General features: G+C 39.0%; 5 protein-coding genes across 8 annotated transcripts in view; 4 read left to right on the plus strand and 1 right to left on the minus strand.

Moving 5' to 3' along the window:
- LOC143897126 (uncharacterized) overlaps positions 1-19,707 on the minus strand; it is an 86,005-nt gene that overhangs the window by 32,451 nt on the left and 33,847 nt on the right. The window lies entirely within an intron of this gene.
- LOC143897214 (uncharacterized) overlaps positions 1-19,707 on the plus strand; it is a 24,175-nt gene continuing 4,468 nt past the window's right edge. Inside the window, exons 1-6 of one of the 2 annotated variants that reach the window (XR_013256881.1) lie at positions 1-302; positions 750-1,406; positions 1,508-1,775; positions 1,878-2,029; positions 2,140-2,324; positions 2,409-2,634. Coding sequence is in view for 1 of the 2 variants with exons in the window: in XM_077405669.1 (XP_077261795.1) it covers positions 190-302; positions 750-1,406; positions 1,508-1,775; positions 1,878-2,029; positions 2,140-2,324; positions 2,409-2,581 (1,548 nt within the window). In the remaining variant the exon portion in view is untranslated. Of the gene's footprint in view, positions 303-749; positions 1,407-1,507; positions 1,776-1,877; positions 2,030-2,139; positions 2,325-2,408; positions 2,692-19,707 lie in introns of those variants that run through there. The other variant, XM_077405669.1, reaches the window with a different exon arrangement.
- Igl (IQ calmodulin-binding domain containing protein igloo) lies at positions 4,281-15,558 on the plus strand. Of its 2 annotated transcripts, none has more exons than XM_077405899.1 (4): positions 4,281-4,374; positions 10,284-10,520; positions 10,613-10,740; positions 12,181-15,558. In XM_077405899.1, exons 1-4 carry the CDS (start codon positions 4,296-4,298, stop codon positions 12,325-12,327), a joined length of 591 nt encoding a protein of 196 aa, XP_077262025.1. In that variant the 5' UTR covers positions 4,281-4,295; the 3' UTR covers positions 12,328-15,558. The 2 variants fall into 2 exon arrangements, with proteins under 2 accessions (XP_077262025.1, XP_077262015.1); XM_077405889.1 differs by lacking the exon at positions 4,281-4,374 and adding an exon at positions 7,445-7,766.
- Positions 16,107-17,366, plus strand: LOC143897340 (zinc finger matrin-type protein 5). The gene is made up of 3 exons (XM_077405938.1): positions 16,107-16,520; positions 16,647-16,784; positions 16,865-17,366. The coding sequence occupies exons 1-3, from the start codon at positions 16,394-16,396 to the stop codon at positions 17,092-17,094; spliced, it is 495 nt and encodes a 164-aa protein (XP_077262064.1). The 5' UTR covers positions 16,107-16,393; the 3' UTR covers positions 17,095-17,366.
- Positions 17,606-19,707, plus strand: part of LOC143897093 (uncharacterized) — a 23,884-nt gene continuing 21,782 nt past the window's right edge. The window contains exon 1 of the mRNA XM_077405431.1: positions 17,606-17,892. The gene's annotated coding sequence lies outside the window, so the exon portion shown is untranslated. The remainder of the gene's footprint in view (positions 17,893-19,707) is intronic.

The following is a 19,707-nucleotide window of genomic DNA, read 5'->3' on the forward strand; positions in this document are numbered from 1 at the left end:
GCTGCGTGCTGCGTATGGCATGGCTAGTATGGCCGCGTGTTATCGATGTGTCAATAGTACAGCGTAATACTTTATTGTTGTTGTTTATTATTGATAGCAAAAGAAAAATAGCTAGAATTATATCACGGTGACTGAAAATTTAACGATTCATTATATCGCGCGTTTTAACTGTCTATAGTTTAGAAATTTATGATGGAGAATAAAGCAATCAGTCAGAAGGAATATTTGAAAAAGTATACCTTGGGCGATAGTGACGAAAAAAAGAAGAAAAAGAAGAAGAAGCATAAGACGGGAGCGAAAACGTAAGAGCCAATTTATAAGTATTTTAATTCGCTTCAGCAATGAATACTTTGCATCGAAGTTAGGTTATGTTGTCAGCTGTGCATGATGTTTCGGAATGCAATATAGGTAAACGGAGGCTGTGTAAACGTAAAGTTAACACGTTCATGTCACTCGTATCGTCGCGAATCATTTTTTACACTTTTTTTTACATGATTTTACATGAAATTATTGAATATTATTTTTTTAATAAGCCTATTCATGATTTTTACGACACCTTAAAAATACCTTGAATATAATGTTGAAAACTTCTGATTACATAGCGACTAATAATTGCACAATTATTTCAACATCTAATTTTGAAACTAAGATCTCTTAATTTTACTACAGCTTTCTTCGTCTTTATAAAATATTTTTCGGAAAGGGAGATTTCTGACCTGATCGTGAAACGGGTGGACGTATTTTTGCAGAGTGAAAATTATAGACGACGATATAGACTTGAGGAATATGAGACCCATTGAAGACGGTGAATTCGATATCCTTTTAGAGGGAGAAGACGCTCCTCAAATTGCTGGTATAGTTGACGAACGTGGACCGGTCGATTTTACCGATAAGAGAAGGTGGAAAATTATAACCGAGAACGACGAAGGCGATTTAACTATTATTAATCGTCCTATCGATAAAGAAACAAGAAATCTTAACGAGACAAATGCCAAGCGGATTAATGATAATCTCGATTTGAGTCCACCTAGAGCTAAGCATTCTAAAAATAAACGTATGGCTTCAAGTTCAGGACGATCTAAAGATGACGGTTCAGATCTGAGTCCACCTAGACCTACGCATTCGAAGGATAAACACATCGATTCACGCGGACGATCTAAAAATGACGGTGATTCAGATTTGAGTCCACTTAGACCTACGCATTCGAAGGATAAACACATCGACTCACGCGGACGACCTAAAAATGACGATGATTCAGATTTGAGTCCACCCAGACAATCTAAAAATTATGATTCAGATTTGAGTCCACCTCGACAATCCAGAAATAATGATTTTGACTTGAATCCGCCCAGGAAACATCACGATAAAAAAAGTTCATCCAGATCAGGTGGACAAGATGTACCAAGGTAATTTTTACGTCACATATCCGATGAAGATTATTATGATCAAATATTATATATTCTGTCGCCATATGAATTAAAGTGATAAATACAATCTCTGTTGGCAGGTCAAGCAGAGATAAACGGGAGAAGAAACACGAAGATAGAGATCGTGACTCTCGATCGTACTCAGATACACAGGAAAAAAGGAAAAAGTCGCGTTGGGACGAGGAAACAGACAAGTCCGAACGTGGGCACACGGAAGGTCATTCAAAAAATCATGATAGTCGAGCGATAAAGACATTAGACGGAAAAACAGCAGGATTCCAAGCTGCGAGAGCATTGCGAGAAGAAACTGAAGCCATTAAACGGCAAGAGGCAGAGCACTTCAAAAAGGTAATGTTCTCTATAATATAAAGTTATATTTATAGAAGTCGTCATTTACTCTTGGAGGATATAGATAATATAAGTTAGCGAATTGTTTTTTTTTCCTTTCAGCTAAGTAAAGAGATCACCGGAGAAGGACAAGCTACGATTGTGCGTGACAAAAGGGGAAGAAAACGCAATTTAGAAGCAGAAGCAGCGGAAAAACGAGAAGAGGAAAAGAAGCAACGAGAGATAAATGAGAAATACGCTAAATGGGGAAAAGGGTGAGCGATTTTTCTTTTATCTCTATTTTGTTTTTACTTTTCTGGTAAATTCTTTTATCTTCTCGTGCTAATATACGTCCATGATAATAGATGTCCATGTTTTATTCTAGCTTGAAACAAGTGGTGGATCGCGAGGAAAAATTAAAAAATGACTTGTACGAGATGAATAAACCTTTGGCGAGATACGCAGACGACGAAGATCTAGAGAAACAATTGAGAGAAAGAATGAGGGAATTTGATCCTATGGAGGAGTATTTAAAACAAAAACAGATAAAAGAGGGAAAAAGAAAGCCAGGTATACATAGATCGATAGGGACTTTACACTTCTCTTCCTATCGCACATCTAAAAAGAAATTGCCATTTAATCATTCAATTGTAGATCCGCCGCAATATCACGGTTCGTACGCGCCAAATCGATTCGGTGTTAAGCCCGGTCATCGATGGGACGGGGTCGATAGAAGTAACGGATACGAGAAGAAGTGGTTCGAATCACAAAACGCAAAAGTAGCGTTACAGGAAGATGCCTATAAGTGGAGTACAGCCGACATGTGATCACGTTCACACATGTTACTATAGCAGAAGTTTTCAGTTCTATCTCCATCGATCGATCGTTAGCAAAGAAGCGTCAATAAAGAAGATTTTAAATGTTTCAATAATACAAATGTCCTTTTTTTTCTATTCCCGTGCACGTGTGCGATTGCTCCAAGTGTAAAAGGATCGTTTTTCCCTAATTCTTATCTTTATGTTCTCCGCAAGTGGTAGCCTACAACGACTGAGATATATCAGTAACGTACACGTGTGCGGAAACCGCGAGATCGATATTCGTTCCAGAAAACGAGAAGAACGGTGAGGCTGGCGCCGGTCTGGCAACGGTCTGCCGGCGATGGTCTAGACGGAGCGGAATACCGCCGTCTGGCGAAATCGATCGTGCGCTTTTAAGGTCGCGGGGAATCCACTCCGGATGGCGGGTAGTATGGGAGTTATTGGGAGTGGCGGAGCGCTGCACACATTTGACATAGTCATTCGCGGCGCGCGCGATTACCGGATCGAAACGTTTTCTTTTTTTACGGTTTCGCCGTCGCAATCGCGCCGTGGCTGTATCGAGTCCTGGCGCCGAATCCTCGCGGAAAGGACGACCGTCATACATTGGTAACACTGAGGCTTGCGCTTTAGGCTTTCGTCGCCTAAAGCGTGTCGCTTCGCGCCGCATCGCGCCGGCTAAAAACGTGACTGGAAACGTGGCGATCTCTTCCGCGTCCCGTCGCCGTCGCCGTCGCCGCCGTCGCCTCCGCCTCCGCGACTCTTCCACGGCGCGAAGAAACGGGGGTGCTGCGTGGCGCGAATATATATCGGCGTCATATACATAGACTTGATACAACCCGGCTTGGTTGCCACGCGAGCAAGGGCAGGGTCGTAAGTGAGCAACGCCACAGTATCGTTCGCGACGTCGAACGGGATTTCTCGGTCTCTCTGCGTGTACAGCTCGCGGTAATGCTCGACTTTCGGTGAGAGCCACGATCGGTCGGTGGAATCCTTCCTTCGTCGAAGAAGACGACCGCGGGACGCCGAGCGTCGCGTGACAGTGAGACGCATGAGGGAGTCTCGGATTACTTTCGAGTGTGAAGGATTGTCTCGCAGGTGCCGGCGCCACGCGACGTGTCAGTAACCCCCGAATAACGGTGGGAAGCAAGGGGTGGGCGCAGGAGGAACCTGACACTTACACATTTGCGCGCATATGTAGATAGAAAGAGAGAGAGAGAGGGGGGAGGAAAGTAATTTCGAATGAAAATCGTCGAATTTTCACAGTCGGTTAAACGTGCAAGATATATTTTTAAAATTTTCAAAGAAATTTTAGTCGCGACTAGAAAGATAACTATTTTTCATTACCACAAGGATAAAAAGAATATCTGAAGCACAGAGAAAGAGAGAGAGAGAGAGAGAGTACAACGCGACGTTTTACATTCGCGACGAATTCTCGGACAGTGCGAAGGATAGAAAGCGAGCGGAAGGGAGAAAGGAGTGAGTAAAAAAGGAGAAAATAGAAAAGTGAAAGGGACAAGAAGAAAATTTATACTCTTTAGTATCCCAATAAAATAGAACGTAATTACTATATTTGCTACAAGACTTTTCTACTGAGAAAAGTGACTCAACTGTTTTTCTTTCGTAACGCGATGTTAACAAGGGAACTGCAATAATACGGGTGCCTCTTGAAGTCTGATTTAGTTCGATACAAGAAAATTTAAGAGAAGAACAGACAGGGAGAGACATGGGGTGCAATACTAGCAAGGAGAGCGTTCAGCCAGCGGTGGAGGAGGCGAAAGAGGGCGATTCCGTCAAGAACGGGGGTGAGCGATTATCCCTTTCGATTTGTTAATCGTGCGTACCATCGTCATGCAAATTTGTAACGAATTGTGCGATAAACACGATCTAATTTTCTGCCATATTTCCGCTTTACTATAGAGTTTGCATGATATTGAATTTTGTATCGACGACGATGACGTATCGTACGATGCTTTTTGTCGTTTTTTGTGTCTTGCACCATTTTAATCTCTATAAATTGCAACTACCACAAAACTCCGGCGTTGTTTATCTTGACAATGACAGAGTCTGCTTTGTTTCACAATGATAAATGTACCTCTGTTCACTTCGTTAGATTCTTCGAGCTGATTGCGTGCACGCGCTTCAGTAATATCAACGCAATCAGTAGGGTCGGCAGAACGAACGACTATTTTCCATGTAACAAATGCGTTCGATGCGCACAGTGTTGAATGTACAAATTTTTAAAATTTTATTCTTCATACTTTGCGAGACTCGAACCAATCTCAATTAACTTTTCAAGGAAGACTTCTCGACAGAATCAATCTCGATTAACTTCTCGAATGAAGACTCATTCGAGTCATTAATTAAACAATCTGTCGATTGAAATTAAACGAAAATTCTCGGAAGAGACTATTTTCTTTAATATCAATAAATTGTTTTAGTTTAATTATTATATGGAATAAATTTTTTGTGATGTAAACAGTTTTTACTATTTGAGAATAAATGTGAGAATAAATTTCGTTTATCTTGTTATCTAAAGCGGAATCGAACACATAAAAAAGATAGACTTAAAGCGCTCTCATTTAATAAAAGAAAACGATTGATATTAATAAAATGGATATTTTTGTGTGCTCATATGTCAAATCTCGCGTTATATGTATTTTCTGCTTTATTAGATTTCTAGAAATTTAATGTTAAAATTTCCTCTTATCTCGCGATAATGTACGATCCTCGATAACGCGCCAGAAAAATAAATGTATTTTGGCGAGCGTAAAATAGGGCGTTCGTGAAATCCGATGGGGGTGTATCGAAATACCGAATAAAAGTGATCGCGTGATGTGTGTCAAGGTTTAACCCTTCACTGTTTCTACAACTACGAAAGTTTCCTTTTATAATCGATATATGATGGACGATGACGTTGGTTAAGAAAAAGTGGAATAATGGATTTAACAGAAAAAACATTAATAAAAAGCTCATTATTTGTGCGAATACGTCGGGAACTCGTTGTTTTTATTAATGAAATAATCACAAAATGAATGAAATAATCATAAAATGGTATTTATGGAATAGTAATAGACACAAAACTGTGTTTTCGCAAGTATTATAAACGGGAAAACAGCTCCATCATTTGTGTGAATACGTCGAGAGCTTGTCGTTTTTATCACGAATGAAATAATCACAAAATAGTATTTATGGAATAACAATAAGAAGCAATAACTAAGTTTTCGGAAGTATAACAGACGGAAGATCGAAATTTGTCTGACAAAATAATAATCTCTTCGCACGTGAGTTCCGTGTATTGCAGTTCCATGTATCGCATGATTGCACGAGCACGTTGATTAATATTTAAAGAGCTCGACTTATCAGAAGCTGATACGGCAAGTTTAATTATTGAGTTTCGGGAATTCCTGCTTTACTGGCCGGTAGTAAAAATCCGTACAGCCTAACTTGCTTCGAGCAGAATCAATTACTCCGGAGCTTCGATGAATTTCCGCATGTGAGATACTGGATTGTTTCATCAATACCGACGCAACACTGCATGGGGATTCCAACCAGTGTGTGGCTCGCATAAGAATGCCGATCGAACAGGAATGCTACTGCGGGATGATGAATGGTATCGATATATGTATAAAGGTCTTTTGCGAAGCTGATGCTGGTGTAGCAATGTTAATCGATCTTGAAAATAGAGTTTCGAGCCCTTTCAGGTGCAAACGGAGCGGAAAAATCTAAAACGACTACGTTTACAAGTTTTTGTTAAAACGTAGAAAAATTTTTGTGAGTGGAATTTCTTGGAGTGGAACGCTATGGTTCTCATCGATGATGAATATTTGAAGTATCCGAAATGACAGAAAAATTTTTTGGCTCATCAGACGTAACATAACATTCCAACAGTTTATGAATACGCACGCGTATTCTCTTGTGACTAAACTAATCTTGTGGTTAATCTAATTATAACAATCTATACATAAAAAAAATAACACGTCTGACCTAGTTCTGCCGTGTACAATTGCGGATCGTTATCATTCCCAGGCTCAAAGTGGCGATCGTTTTCTTGTTAAAAGGAATATTTCACGCGCGGTGAACGAAAGTGTAAAAGAGAACGGAAAGAAGGGTAATATTGATGACGTAAACTGTGCTGCGATTGCATTCTTCTTGTTAACAAAAGTTGAATATAAATGAAACGTTGCATTTTGATTGTACATACTGTATATAGTACTTTCGGTATTCGCGATTAGCGCACGTGGATTCGTCGATAGAATCAAGTTATTATAGCAATTAACATAAGTAGCTTACGCATAATGCAACGCAATTTATCGTTTATTGGCGCAATTTTAATAGAGTCTGTAAACTGTTTATATCGGTTTTTCCCTTAATCCTCTTTGCCAACTTTGTTGGCTTCTTAACGATTTGGATGCCATGACAGTATTCTCATGCACTATTGCGATTAAGCCGTTCGCAAAAGGCATGCTTTATATATTCTATTTTTAGAGAGAATAATGCAATATTTTTTAAAATAATGGATCGTATTTGCAAAACATATTATCATACGATTTTCTCAAGGTTCTGCGGTGAGTGCGTAATGGTGCAATTGCTCAAATATTCACGACTTAATAGACCGAAAGGAAGGAGGGAAGGCAACAAGGCATTATAGTAAAAGAAAAGCCACTATAGACAAAGAGAATTTCACCGCAGTTGCAAATGCGTAATTAATTACAATTCAAAATACATATTATCAAAAGCACAAAACGTTTCGGCCCGTTTTGGATCATCCCCAATACCTTGAGAAGAAAAAAAAGAAAAAAGATCAATATCTTTTTTAGGCCGGGAGAGTCCAAAGTGGAGCGAAACTGTGTGATATTTTCGACATTCCTCTTATACATTCGCGTGTTAATGGAGCTCGAAGACGTTCGGTCGCGAATCGATGTGCTCGGCCAGGTTATTAACGGAGCGGGCGAGCGAAAAAAAAACCGCAAATATAAAAAGTCCGAGATACAGAGGGTTGAACGACATCCGCGACGGCCCTGTTTCGCGGCGTGTACTCGGTCGCGGGGCGAGAATCCGTGGACTGCGACTGCGAACGAGCGGCGCGGCAGGGCCGTGATCGGCCGCTATTGTAAACGGGGTCGTCGGGCGTCGGGCGCGGGGCGCCCGGGAACAGTCAGTTGCACATCAGACCGAGCCGCGCGTGGATGTGCAGGTGAGAGAGGCCGAGCGAGCGAGCGGGCGACGCAGGTGAGTCGCGGCGCGAGTGCGACCCGACGCCGCCTCCTCGCAATGCAACGATCCTCGCGTGCATGCTTAACCCGTCGCGTCGGAGGGAAAACCGGGTTAAAAGAGGCGGGTGGCGGGCGGCGATGACCGGGGCGGGGGCCTCAAGTGATATCGTCTCGAGCGACACGCGACACGCGACGCGCGACACGCGAATCGCAATCGCCACACGCCGTTAATATCGGTTGTAAAGCGCGAGGTAAAAGCCCGAAACGGATCATTGGCTCGAAACGTACGTGTTTGTCAGGTGCGACGCGAGTCTCTTCCTTGCACTTCGAACGCTTGCACATCTGAGGACTGGTCCGTATCGAACGCCCTGTGACCGGGCCGGGTCAAGTAAAATGGGAATCTTTATGATAAGCGACGGAAATAATCGCACCCTCGAAAACCCGAAACCTATTTGAGATCAGCTGTTCGGCTGACCGACTGTTATTTCGCAGGAGCTAACGGTTGTAAACCGATTGACAGATGCGCGAAATAAATTCTCCCGGACATCCGCGAAAAGGAGCAATCTCTGTCTCAAGATTTGTAAATCTTCTCGCCAAATACACTTGGATATTTATCGCGCTTTTAGAACACAACACTTATCAAACATTGCTTAATTTCTAAATTAATCTCTTCTTCATTCAGCGAAATATAAATTATTTTGAAATTAATTGACATTTTAATTAATATTAGCAGGTCAATGTTAAAGCATTCCGTTTTTTTAGAAGTGATATTTCATTGCAAATTATTAATTTATAAATCATTAAAAAGCTTATCATTCAGGAATTACTTTAATAATTTTTCTCGACAGAAAATTGTCGCAATTGTCTATAAAGATAAAACAGTTTACGATTTAGCCAAATTTATCTTTATAGTTTCAATCGATATATAAAATTAAATTTATCTATTTAGAGTTAAAAGAGGTTTCATAATCACGAGATAACGATGTTTCTCTGGCAAGTTTGATTTCCTCGAGGGTTCTGGTAACAAGGTCTGGGTGGATCGATGGCGGAACATCCTTGCGTGATATTATTATAAAAAAGAAATAAAAGCAAATCCAAGCATTTAAGAAACATTGTCAACATATTATAAAAATATCGAGACAGGCTCGAAGGGAATGTTCGAAGATGAGATCGCGATACAAATAACGGCTAACCCTCAGATAAGCATTTTTAGTTTTTAACTAAAATTCAACGCGCGCTTTTTATCCACGTGCATAAGACATGTTATCCTTTCTCCTTTTTACTTTCTCTCAGAAAGCCTTACAGCACGTATAAACATAAACGTCGATGTAAAATTACCGCGAACCTGTACGATCGATCCGCCAGCTTTGCACAATGTGACAAAACAACGAGAAGCGCAACTATAGGGAAGAATTCATTGCTCGTCACGAAAGTGTCTCGCTATGTTTCCTGAATTCCCACTTGCTCTGTCTAGCTCTATCAAGTAGTAACCTAGGGAAACAGTGTCGCGCGCAAAAGCGCTCAATAGCGGTGTGTTCTATTTTCTAGAAGAAAAATCAGTTTCCAATGCTGTCACGCTTAATCCTCATATCTTACATTTAATTGTTTTATTCATTCGAGCTCGATGGAACTTGAATAAATTAATAACACATAATTGGAGAAAAATCGACTTAAATCGCATCAATCATGACGCATTATCCTATTTCTATATAAAAATATTGCAGAGATATACCTGTAATTGAGTTAAATTGAGATATAATGGAACCAAAAAGACTTTGGTGTAAAGTGCGAGATTCGGTTGCGAGGATTAACTTTTATTACGATTGTTCCTTCCGTCGGAGAGAAAAATTATTTTTTACGATTTTTTAAACGGAAAATTTTCGCACCGCGTGAAATGACCGCTTAAAGATATGACAGAACCTTTATCTCCGTCGATATACGTCGATGAGTCATTGGAGAGACACGGAGATTTTTAACTTGATTAGCAAATAGATGTAAGAGCCGATTAATATTTGTCGCATCATTACACATCAGAGCGTGAAATATTAAAAATGTATATTAGGCGTTGTATAATCTCGAGCGCGAAAATAGAAACGCTAATCGATACTTGTCGCTCTGGAACGTGTCTGTGGAAGGTGAAATGTTCGGAATAAATGTAGGTGAACTGTGGCTAACACGGCGGCCATTTCTAATATACGGGATGTATCAGAAGCCGCGCCCTTTCTCCAATCTTCTACGGATTTTCGGGCAATTTATAGCCGCTTTTTCCTTAAGAAAAAATCAGGGAGCAATTACCGGCTGATATATTGTATCACATAATTTATGTGTCGTTTGTATATCATTATTTATATGCCCGATTCTTTATATTATCTTTATACTCATTGTTATCGTTGAAGAAACTTCTAGCTGTATTCTGTATTAGGTGCAGCATCTCTAATTCACGTTTTGCATAAAATTAAGCCGAAAGCGAAATTATTCTTTATTATTTCTGTTCGAAGATATCTCAAAGGCGGCCGAAAACAGCGCAGAATCCTCGAACGAGGGGAACGAAAACGCAGAGGAAGATAAAGAGAAAGAGGCAGCAGCCACGAAAATACAAGCAGTTTTCCGTGGGCATCACGCTAGAAAAAGTCTGAGAGTGTCGGAAACAGCGTCGAAGGAGACAAAAACTGACGAAGAACCCTCCGAACCTACGCAGGAACAGCTGCAGGAGGAATTCCGTGCCGACGATCAGGGTGAGCGACTATATATGCCGGCGCCGCGGCGCTCTATATAAATTCGGAGCTCGAGGAAGGATATCGTTATTTAAACAGCTTCTATTCCATAGAGCTCTGTGACGCGGCGAAAAAGATACAAGCGACTTTCCGGGGCCACATGTCGAGAAAGGAAGCTACCGCTGCCGCCAAGTCGGCGATGAACATGGTTGAGAGTGCGACTGCCAAGATAGAAGAAAAGGTGAGTTAACTGTCAATCTCGTTAGATACCTATACGTAAAGGCTTACTATCTATTGATCAAAGAGGGTTAGAAGCTGCTCTATCGAGCATCTGCCTTCGGCCTTTCGTAAAAATTTTAAACGCGAGTTTTATTGACTTTTCGCAGAACTTCACCCGACCTGATATAATCCCTGGGTTCCGTAAAGCGAATATGCGCGCATTTTCTATAGTAAACGCGTTACGTAAGCTATATAGATGAATGCGCGCATATGCGCTTTACGGAACCCAGGCTATATCTGATTGCCAAGAAAAGGCTTTATTCAATTATTGGCCATTTTCTATTATTTATATACGTATTAATAATGTTCTAATTTTCGATTGAGTCATTTAATGCAAAGTTTGATTTATTAAAATTTGTTTGAGCTGTACATATATATTACGTATATGATAATTGTGTATATATAGAAAATAATATATTCTCGATATTCGGTTTTTAAAATCTTGTACAGTTTAGATCAATTAATTTCGCTTAATGAGAATTAATTTCTTGGTAAAAGTTTTATTATGAATTGTCTACTTGTTGATGTGAGAAATGATCAAAGACCGATAAGGCCAACTAATTATGATAAAGAATAAGATGTCTTTGTGTGTAAAGCAACAACTCCATCTACACTGGATCAGAGCTCCCTATAGAGTTACAAGAAAAGTTATAAGAAAATATTTTTTATTAATAGGCAGTTTTATTGATAAATAATGAATTAATTTAATAAAAGTATTAAGAATTAATTTTTCAGCAAATTCATGACAATGTGTCACACATTTTTCGTAAATTATATTTCTGGAAAATAACCGCTATGGTCGCGTAGTATTCGTTGCGCGTTATATTAAAACAAGAATAAATAGCTAAGAGAGCTGTTGTAATCAAAGTAATTTTTTTTTCTCAATCTGATACGCCAATATATTGATTCGATCGATGAAGCGGTAATGACAGGTTTTGATGCACAAAGTCGCCGTGATCGATCATTTCTGTACCGAGGTCCGTGAGAGAAATAAGCTATTGTTAGACCCTTTGACATTACGTTGATCCACGAATGCCCGGCGAATAATCGACAGCTGCCTTCCAAGCTAAAAATGATCATCTGGGTACCGAAGCGCTACTAAAGCTCGTCTCGAGACCAGTAAACCGGTATGGCCTACAACGTTTAAGTTACTTTCGTGTCGTATCGATTAATTAAGTACGAGCTAGTTGACGCACAGCGGGATTCCGTGCAGTCTCAGTCTCATTTAAGATAAGAAGGCTAACTTCGATAAACGCGAGAGAAACACATTCCGTTCGCGATCGAATAAGTTCCCGTTTTGGAAAGCTATATATTCGAGGATAAAAAGATTTAGGGCGTCTTAAATTAACAAACGGCTATAGCGCTCTACGTTTTACGTTTCTGTTGTCAAATTCTGTTGCAGATGGACGACGCTGCCCAAGAATTAGAGGGGATCGACTTGGCCGATCCGGACTTGCACAAGGCAGCGACTAAGATTCAAGCGAGTTTCCGCGGTCACAAGGTCCGTCAGGAGGTCAACATCCATACTGCCGACGACATTAAAAAATAAGACGCTTACTCAAACGCAGGGATGCCGGGAGATAGAATATTACTTATTACAGTCAGTGCCATTCTTAAACAGGTTTCGAACGCCATCCCCTATTTCTTGTACCTTATAACGTAGTGTCCATAAACTAGTAAATTATGCGCGTAATTATACGAGGCATTCCAGACAAGCCGAACAACGGACAGGCGAACGAGTTTTATTAGTTCACTTCGGGCCGCTAGTCGTAAACAACGATACCGTTTATTTTACATTAAAACAATTAATCCAGCCTTCGCCCGGGACCAGTGAGATTTAAGCGCTTTCTACTTTGGCTAAAATGAGGATCTTTCGAACGAGATATTTACAGGCTGAGGCATACAAATGGGAACATTCAAATGTTTTTATTATTTATCGATATATAAAAAAAGTTTTCTCCGGAACAAAGTTGCACTGTGTAAAGAAGGATTACAATGGCAAATAAAAAAAAAAGATTGTTCCTTGAGCCGTTTCCTAGAATCGATTCAGAGTGCATTTCACGCACAATTCGCTACATGACTACATTCTGGAACTATCCTCATAATATCGACTTACACTTACATTTTTTATGAGTTATTACTGCCATACATGAGCAGAGAGATATATACAGGCAGATTTTTCAAGACTTTTCAAAGAACTTTTCTCAACATGGTTATATAATACTTCCTATGCAAAACGCTAAAGAAAGATTAAATGTGATATGGTGGAGAAAGAACGGACAGTTTCCTATATAATATTACCCGACTTAATATTCAACATAAATTGTGATCTACAACAACAGAATGACAAACATGCAAAATCCTCGTATCTGGTAGGTATATGTTAAGTGGAACGCGACGAACGCGATAGCGTATAACTTTAACAGCCTGCGCATGATAAACGGAGCATATATTAAGATGTACCAATATCAATAATATATGCATGTTAACTTTTATAAGTTCCTGTATCTATGTAAAATAAACGGTATGGTTGTAGCGTTTCCAATTCTAAAATTAACGATGAAAGTCTGTTTTTCGAATATCTTTTATTACGACACACAAATGTTGAAAGCATGATTTAATCTTTTTGTTTCTAATTTATTGTTGAAAACGGAATGTGATAACTAAAAAGTATATTTCTCGACTGCACTTTTTACATTTTCCTACATTTTTTTACCTTTCTCTTTCTCTCTTTCCCTCTGTTTCTCAAAAGTTAGATGTATATCTGTTTTACTTTAAATGTGGAAAGTGTAAAAATGTGTACGATTGCTTCTCCTTTGAGAGTTTGGAAAAAAATATATCGATCTCAATGCAAAATAAACTGGTTAGTCCCGATCGTCATACTATTCAATTTATCATATTTAGAGGGACTATAAATTTAAAAACGTCTTTCCCATATTACTAATTATACATAAAAAGATAATTAAGAAAGAGAAAGTTCCAAACTTTCAAATAATTTTACAAACTTTGGACATAAAAGATATTGTATTTTATCATTATTGTATTTTACGTTATTGTATTTTACGTTATTAATGCAGTAGAACTTCTATTTAACGCAGAATATGGAATATTTCAGCTTCAAAATAAAATTTGTGGATATATATTATAATCATATTAATCTGTAAAACTTTTTATCAAAATTTTTCCGACGTTATTCATTTCGCGTAAATGACTCTTTCTAGATGCTTTTCACGTGTTATTATGGCGGGGGCATCTAAAATAATGTAGCTGCACTATTGTCGGCCTATTGTCAATAATAAAGTAATTATAAAGTAGCCATTAATCGAGGTTCTACTGCATCGATTAAAAGCGTGCGTCATATATAAAACTTATAGTTGTTAAAAAAAAAAAGGCTAAAGAGTCTCGTCGAAATGACGAGTTCGGTCTTTTTAGTAATAATTTGGAGCTTACTTGCTCAAAACCTTCTTACCAAAGCTAATTCTGCTCTAATTTTTCTTCTTTAATGTAATATATAGTAAATCTTTCCCAAATATCGACAGCTACCTCCAACTTTGTTGCGATCTAGTCCATTTTTCATGAATTAACGTATCGATGTACCGTTGAAATGGAAATTTTTTTTAGCAGGCCTAAAAAGACTCACTTGTGTATGCTATCAATCACTTGTCATACGTGATTATAGCAACGATCGATCGGTAAGCGATTCAAGGTGCATAATACGAAGCAGCGAAGCAGCAACTAAACTACTCAAATAATTGTTTATTCTTCAGTGCTAGCTTTACTCGTCCACAAAGCAGGGTACTGCGAATTTATTATTTTCACGTTCGTCCACGTATTTTTCTACAAAGCGAATATTATTTCTACCTTCTATATTTGTAATTTATACCGATGTTTATACCAATTTTGCTGAAGATGCTGACGAATTGCGTATTAAATATAATATTACGCGACATTCCTGTACTACACGTTTAACGCTGACTATGAGCAATAATTACACGTATTTATTGTAACGAAATTCCGCAATTTAATCATTACATACAAGTAAATGATATACAAGTAAACGTATCGCGGTAATATTGAAATTTTCTCGAATATATAATATGCACTATTCTACGCGATGTTCCTGCGCGATTGATATTGATTGCAATATGGTACGTGCAACTATTGTTCAGTAGCAAGCAGATAATATGAAACAGATATAGTCGAACAGCATGTCTGAATTTCCCGATATCCAATATATTTTATTTCAATTCCCGATTCCTATACCCTATATCCGATATCATTAACTTTTAGCTTCTAAGATCAAATCTCGAATTCGCAATAGCGAATTCTCAATTTACCGTAAAAATAAAATATTCCCGTGGATATTTCCGCTTTCCATTCTCGCAGTTATATCCACGATTTTTATTTACCAAGTTTCTAATTTATAAACAAATATTACCTTGGCTCACACGATTACGCATTACTCATAGGTTATCTACGATCGTCGCTTGTAGAAAATTAAAGCGAAGCTTCGGTATCGCCGAAAATGGTCTATCATCGAGTAACGTCGTCTAGTTTATGTCGGAGTGTGAACATTGTGAATGAAGAATATTTATTGTATCGAATTAATGTATAGAAAGGAACGTTGCGCGACGAATAATAGACATTCTTGTCGATACGTTACTTTACCACGTATGAATAGTTTTAGCGGTGCACAAGAACAAGTTGTGGTAAAAAATATATTGTAAGAATATAATAAAACGATCGTACCGCGTTAAAACGGGCGGTACATTACATGTAATCCATTTGTTTAAAATACATACCTACTTAATATGTACGGACTAAATATACTAAATATTAGGACATCGTCCGCAAACTCATTCGGCTTATAATTGGGCTTATAATTGGGCTTATAACTGGGCTTTTAGTTGAGCTTATAACTGGGCTTATAATTGGGCTTATAATTGGGCAAACACGATGATCCTATTACAATATTCAATAATGATTTATGCAATAATAATTTATTTATCTTTTTACACAAAAAAAAATATTGTTAACGGGTTTATAGATTCAATATTAATATATAATTCTCTCTCAATTGTACATCAAGTGTAAACGCGAATTTTTAAAAATTGTTTGGAGTCGACTTAGAGTCGGCTCGGAATTTTAGATATAGATATATAAATATTTTTTTATTAAAACTAATGAATAACACATCCTTATTTATTTTCCAAAAGTAAAAATGGTTAATATAAATTTGTTTAAAAAAAAAAAAATATATATATATATATATATATAAAAGTCATGTAATATTAAATAATTAAATCCAAATTTTTAATGTTGAATTTTGAATAAAAGAACTTGCGTTTTTCTTTTTTATCTGATGCGTATTTGAAAGTATGCGCGTTCTGGTTAGTATAGTTATAGTTAACATCCTCGTTGCTAGATGTCGTTTCACAGTAGACACAGTAGTATTTTTCTTGAGTGACTTGAGTGTCTTAAGTCTAAACTACTCCAAACACGATCACGTGTTTCTAGTTACTGTGTTGCTGAGTACATTTATTCAATTGCCATTACAACATAGCTATTGATAAAACTTATATTCCTTCTACAAGCTAATCATACACGTGAAGATCATGGGCAAGACATACTATTGCGATTATTGCGACAGATTTTTCAAGGATGACGTCGAAGCTCGTAAAAAACATCTATCCAGTTTGCAGCATGTAGCAAATCGAGAGAGTCATTATAAAACATATAAAGGTAAGCATTAAATAACGTTTTTCTTATTTAATTCTTCAGTTAATGTTGTTGTACATAACCTCTCTCATACTTGCATACAATCAATCGCAATCGGACTACGCACTAATTTATTATTAACATCTTTAGACCCAGAGACGATATTGAAGGAGATATACAACAAAACTCCGTGTAAACGCTACATGACCGTTGGAGACTGCGCTTTTGGTTTGGGCTGCCGATTTTCGCATTACACCCCACTGATGATATGGGAACTTCAACAGCTAGGTAATTATTCTATCGACCGTCCTATCATTGTCGCGTTAACTCTCAGTAGATAAAATTAGTACATAAAATTCTATTTCCAGCTGCAATGAAAAACTCCAAAGTCTCGGCAGCACAACCTAGGGACGGTTGGCCAGATTCAGATGATATTATCAAGGAATATTTCGAGCACAGCATTGTTTCGAGCGGCAGCAAGGACCCTACTTCGACGTGGTGTCCATCGCCAGCGGTCGGCTGTCTTTATTTACCACCGTCTTTGCAGCCCGTCACAGCGGAAAGAATGACGGAGTGCAATTTTAGTAAATGGGGTTGAACTAAGAATATTTCGAACATATGATTGTTTCGAGCGGCACCAAGGATCTTACTCCGATGATGTGTCTATCGCCAGCGGTCGGTTGTCTTTGTTTATCACCGTCTTTGACGCCCGTCACGTCGGAAAGAATAAAGGACTACAATTTTAGTAAATGAGGTTGAACTAGGAATATTTCGAGCACCACATCGAAGAGAACGACGGCGACTATAATTTTAGCAAATGGGATAAAACTTGCAGTCCCATTCTAAAAATAAAATATATTTGCAATCTTATCGTGTTGAATTTCTCGGAGTTACGATCCCAAATTGTACATGTTGTCCCGCCGAGCTTCGAACCAAGCGACGCTCGCTATCGTCCGAACAAAGTCCCCTCCGTTCTCCCTTCCAGAATCGTTTACACCAATCGCCAACCGGACCCGCCTTCGTACGGTGATGTTGCTATGGAACACAGTGGCGGAGCACTCGTTGCCACGACAGTGTGAGTCGGCACGTGACGCGACGCAACGCGACGCGACGCGCCGCGTCTGTCGAATCGACGTCGGTTTTTCGAAGAAAAAAAGAGAAATAAAGAAAGTCCTTTTTACCGAACAAAAAGGAGACGAATCGATCTCGCGAGTGTATTCGTTTGCGCCCGGAAAAAATATGAGTGTTCGCGAGCGCCGGTCCGGAGTCTATCTCGCATCACTCACGAGCGCCTGGTGGACGCGTTAAAAAAATCGGAGTGCCAAGGCCTTTGGAGGGGGCCTTTGCCGATTTAACGAGATAGGAATTCGTGGCTGGACCCTTCCAGGTCGCGTCGGTGAGTCCCACGATAAATTCCTTTCCACTGTGGCGTGGGCCCCATGGGAGCGATCGGGATCGTAAAAATCCGTAAATCAAAGCGGAAGAAAGAAACCTGAACGTATGAAAAATACGATTACGGTTAATACTTCAAAAAAGAACAGTTCGGTCTCTGTATCGCGTGTTGAAGTGTGGGAACTAGCAGAATAATATCCCAGGAAGAAGTGGAGTTTAGTTTACGATAAAATTTTAGGCGAAGGTATAGTTCTAAAGTTGTTTCATGTTAAGATTCAATACATTTTAGCGAATATAATAAATATTCAGAGCAGATGTATAACAAAGGTTTTACTCTTCGTTTAATTCCGCGTAAATTTTAATTTAACTGAACTGTAACTCGAGGATTGGGGTTATACTATAAGTTTACAACTCCTTCGAATACGCTGTGCGGTTACGGAAACGGAAAGTTTCTCGCGCGCCGTCAACTCATTGCAATGTACGCTCCGTTTCACGTGCACATGACATCATGTCTTGAATAAAAAATTTCTGATTGTTGGATAGGCCAAGGACGCGTTCGTCTGGTCAGCGCTATCATTGGATATAACTTTCCTCTTGTTCGGCAAGAGTTGACTTGAAAAATTTAAGAGAGATCAATTTGGCAGGATAAATTCTCGCCGATTCTTCCCGATTCCACGCGCACTTCTTACTAGATATCTGTTAAGCTGACAAGTCTACGGGAGGTATTTGCATTCCGTTCGCGAGTGCTTGCATTCTGGCTCGACACTGACACGCTGAGCCGGACATAGCGTGAAATAGAATACCGCCTTACGTCTTGCGCTCGGAATGCACATTGAAGCGTAGGAAACCTTAATCGGATTTTTGTCTATAGAGAGCATTCCCGGACTATTCATCCCCCTTTGATATAGGAATTCTTTTAACGTTGTCAGATGGATCTAAAATTGATTTTTTCTCAGTGATTGATAACGAATGATCGATTTATTATTTTGTAGTTTCGAGCTTATTGAGACAAACGAGATTATATTATACTTTTTTAAATATATATATATATATATGAAAACTATGAAATAGACAAAAAGCAAGACTGGCAGGACGGTAAACGCGGCGTGACGGCGTGATGATGGCAACGACCTGAAGAGCTTTGTGCAATCCAGTCACGATTCTCGGTGGAGGTCGTGACCTTGCCGATATGCAGGATACGAGGGATATATAGAGAATGCGGGGAACATGGGCGATGGTCCTGTATTCGTCGGAAATCTCGATTATGTCGAGTTAGTCCCACGCAAACATTCATTAGATAATTATAAGAAAATGGGTAAATCAGACGGACAGAATCGCGATACAGGATTTATCTTGCATTGAGATGTTTAGTAGAATAAGCAAGAGTGCAAAGATTTGTGAATCGATCGTCGATCGCCAAGAACAAACATTCAATTTTGCTGAAACGAGAAAATATATCTTTCTTTAAGACTTTGTAAATCGACCTTAACAAATTATGTTACTCCAGAATGAATTTCACCGCGGTAGTAGTCATAAGAAAGACTCACTCTCCAAGTGGTCTTGAACGTTAAACCTGGATCGATTTGACAAACCGTTCTCGCCCATTGTTGCACCCCATGAATTGTCCGTTGTGAAGCAGCTGCCTATATTGGCCTACGGTGCGTACGTCCCTTACGCACAATGTTTTCAACAATGGGAGATTCGCGAAGCGCGCTACTGCGAATCTCCCTTTCTGCAGATTTTCCTTTGGGAAATAGTTCGGTCGGAACTATCTCGGGCTTGTTATAGTAAACTTCATTATAACCTTAGAAAAAATATA

The sequence above is a fragment of the Temnothorax americanus genome, unplaced genomic scaffold (assembly GCF_048541705.1).
Source record: "Temnothorax americanus isolate GAGA-0224 unplaced genomic scaffold, ASM4854170v1 Scaffold1, whole genome shotgun sequence".
NCBI classification, from domain to species: domain Eukaryota; kingdom Metazoa; phylum Arthropoda; class Insecta; order Hymenoptera; family Formicidae; genus Temnothorax; species Temnothorax americanus.

What these genes read in the sequence shown, in the direction of transcription:
- LOC143897340 (XM_077405938.1), top strand. Translation starts at nt 16,394, where the DNA reads ATGGGCAAGACATACTATTGCGATTATTGCGACAGATTTTTCAAGGAT. An exon ending in TCATTATAAAACATATAAAG is followed by an intron (nt 16,521 to 16,646) that starts GTAAGCATTAAA and finishes TAACATCTTTAG; the next exon opens with ACCCAGAGACGATATTGAAG. An exon ending in ATGGGAACTTCAACAGCTAG is followed by an intron (nt 16,785 to 16,864) that starts GTAATTATTCTA and finishes TTCTATTTCCAG; the next exon opens with CTGCAATGAAAAACTCCAAA.
- Igl (XM_077405889.1), top strand. Translation starts at nt 7,460, where the DNA reads ATGGAGCTCGAAGACGTTCGGTCGCGAATCGATGTGCTCGGCCAGGTT. An exon ending in AGCCGCGCGTGGATGTGCAG is followed by an intron (nt 7,767 to 10,283) that starts GTGAGAGAGGCC and finishes TTCTGTTCGAAG; the next exon opens with ATATCTCAAAGGCGGCCGAA. An exon ending in CTGCCAAGATAGAAGAAAAG is followed by an intron (nt 10,741 to 12,180) that starts GTGAGTTAACTG and finishes ATTCTGTTGCAG; the next exon opens with ATGGACGACGCTGCCCAAGA.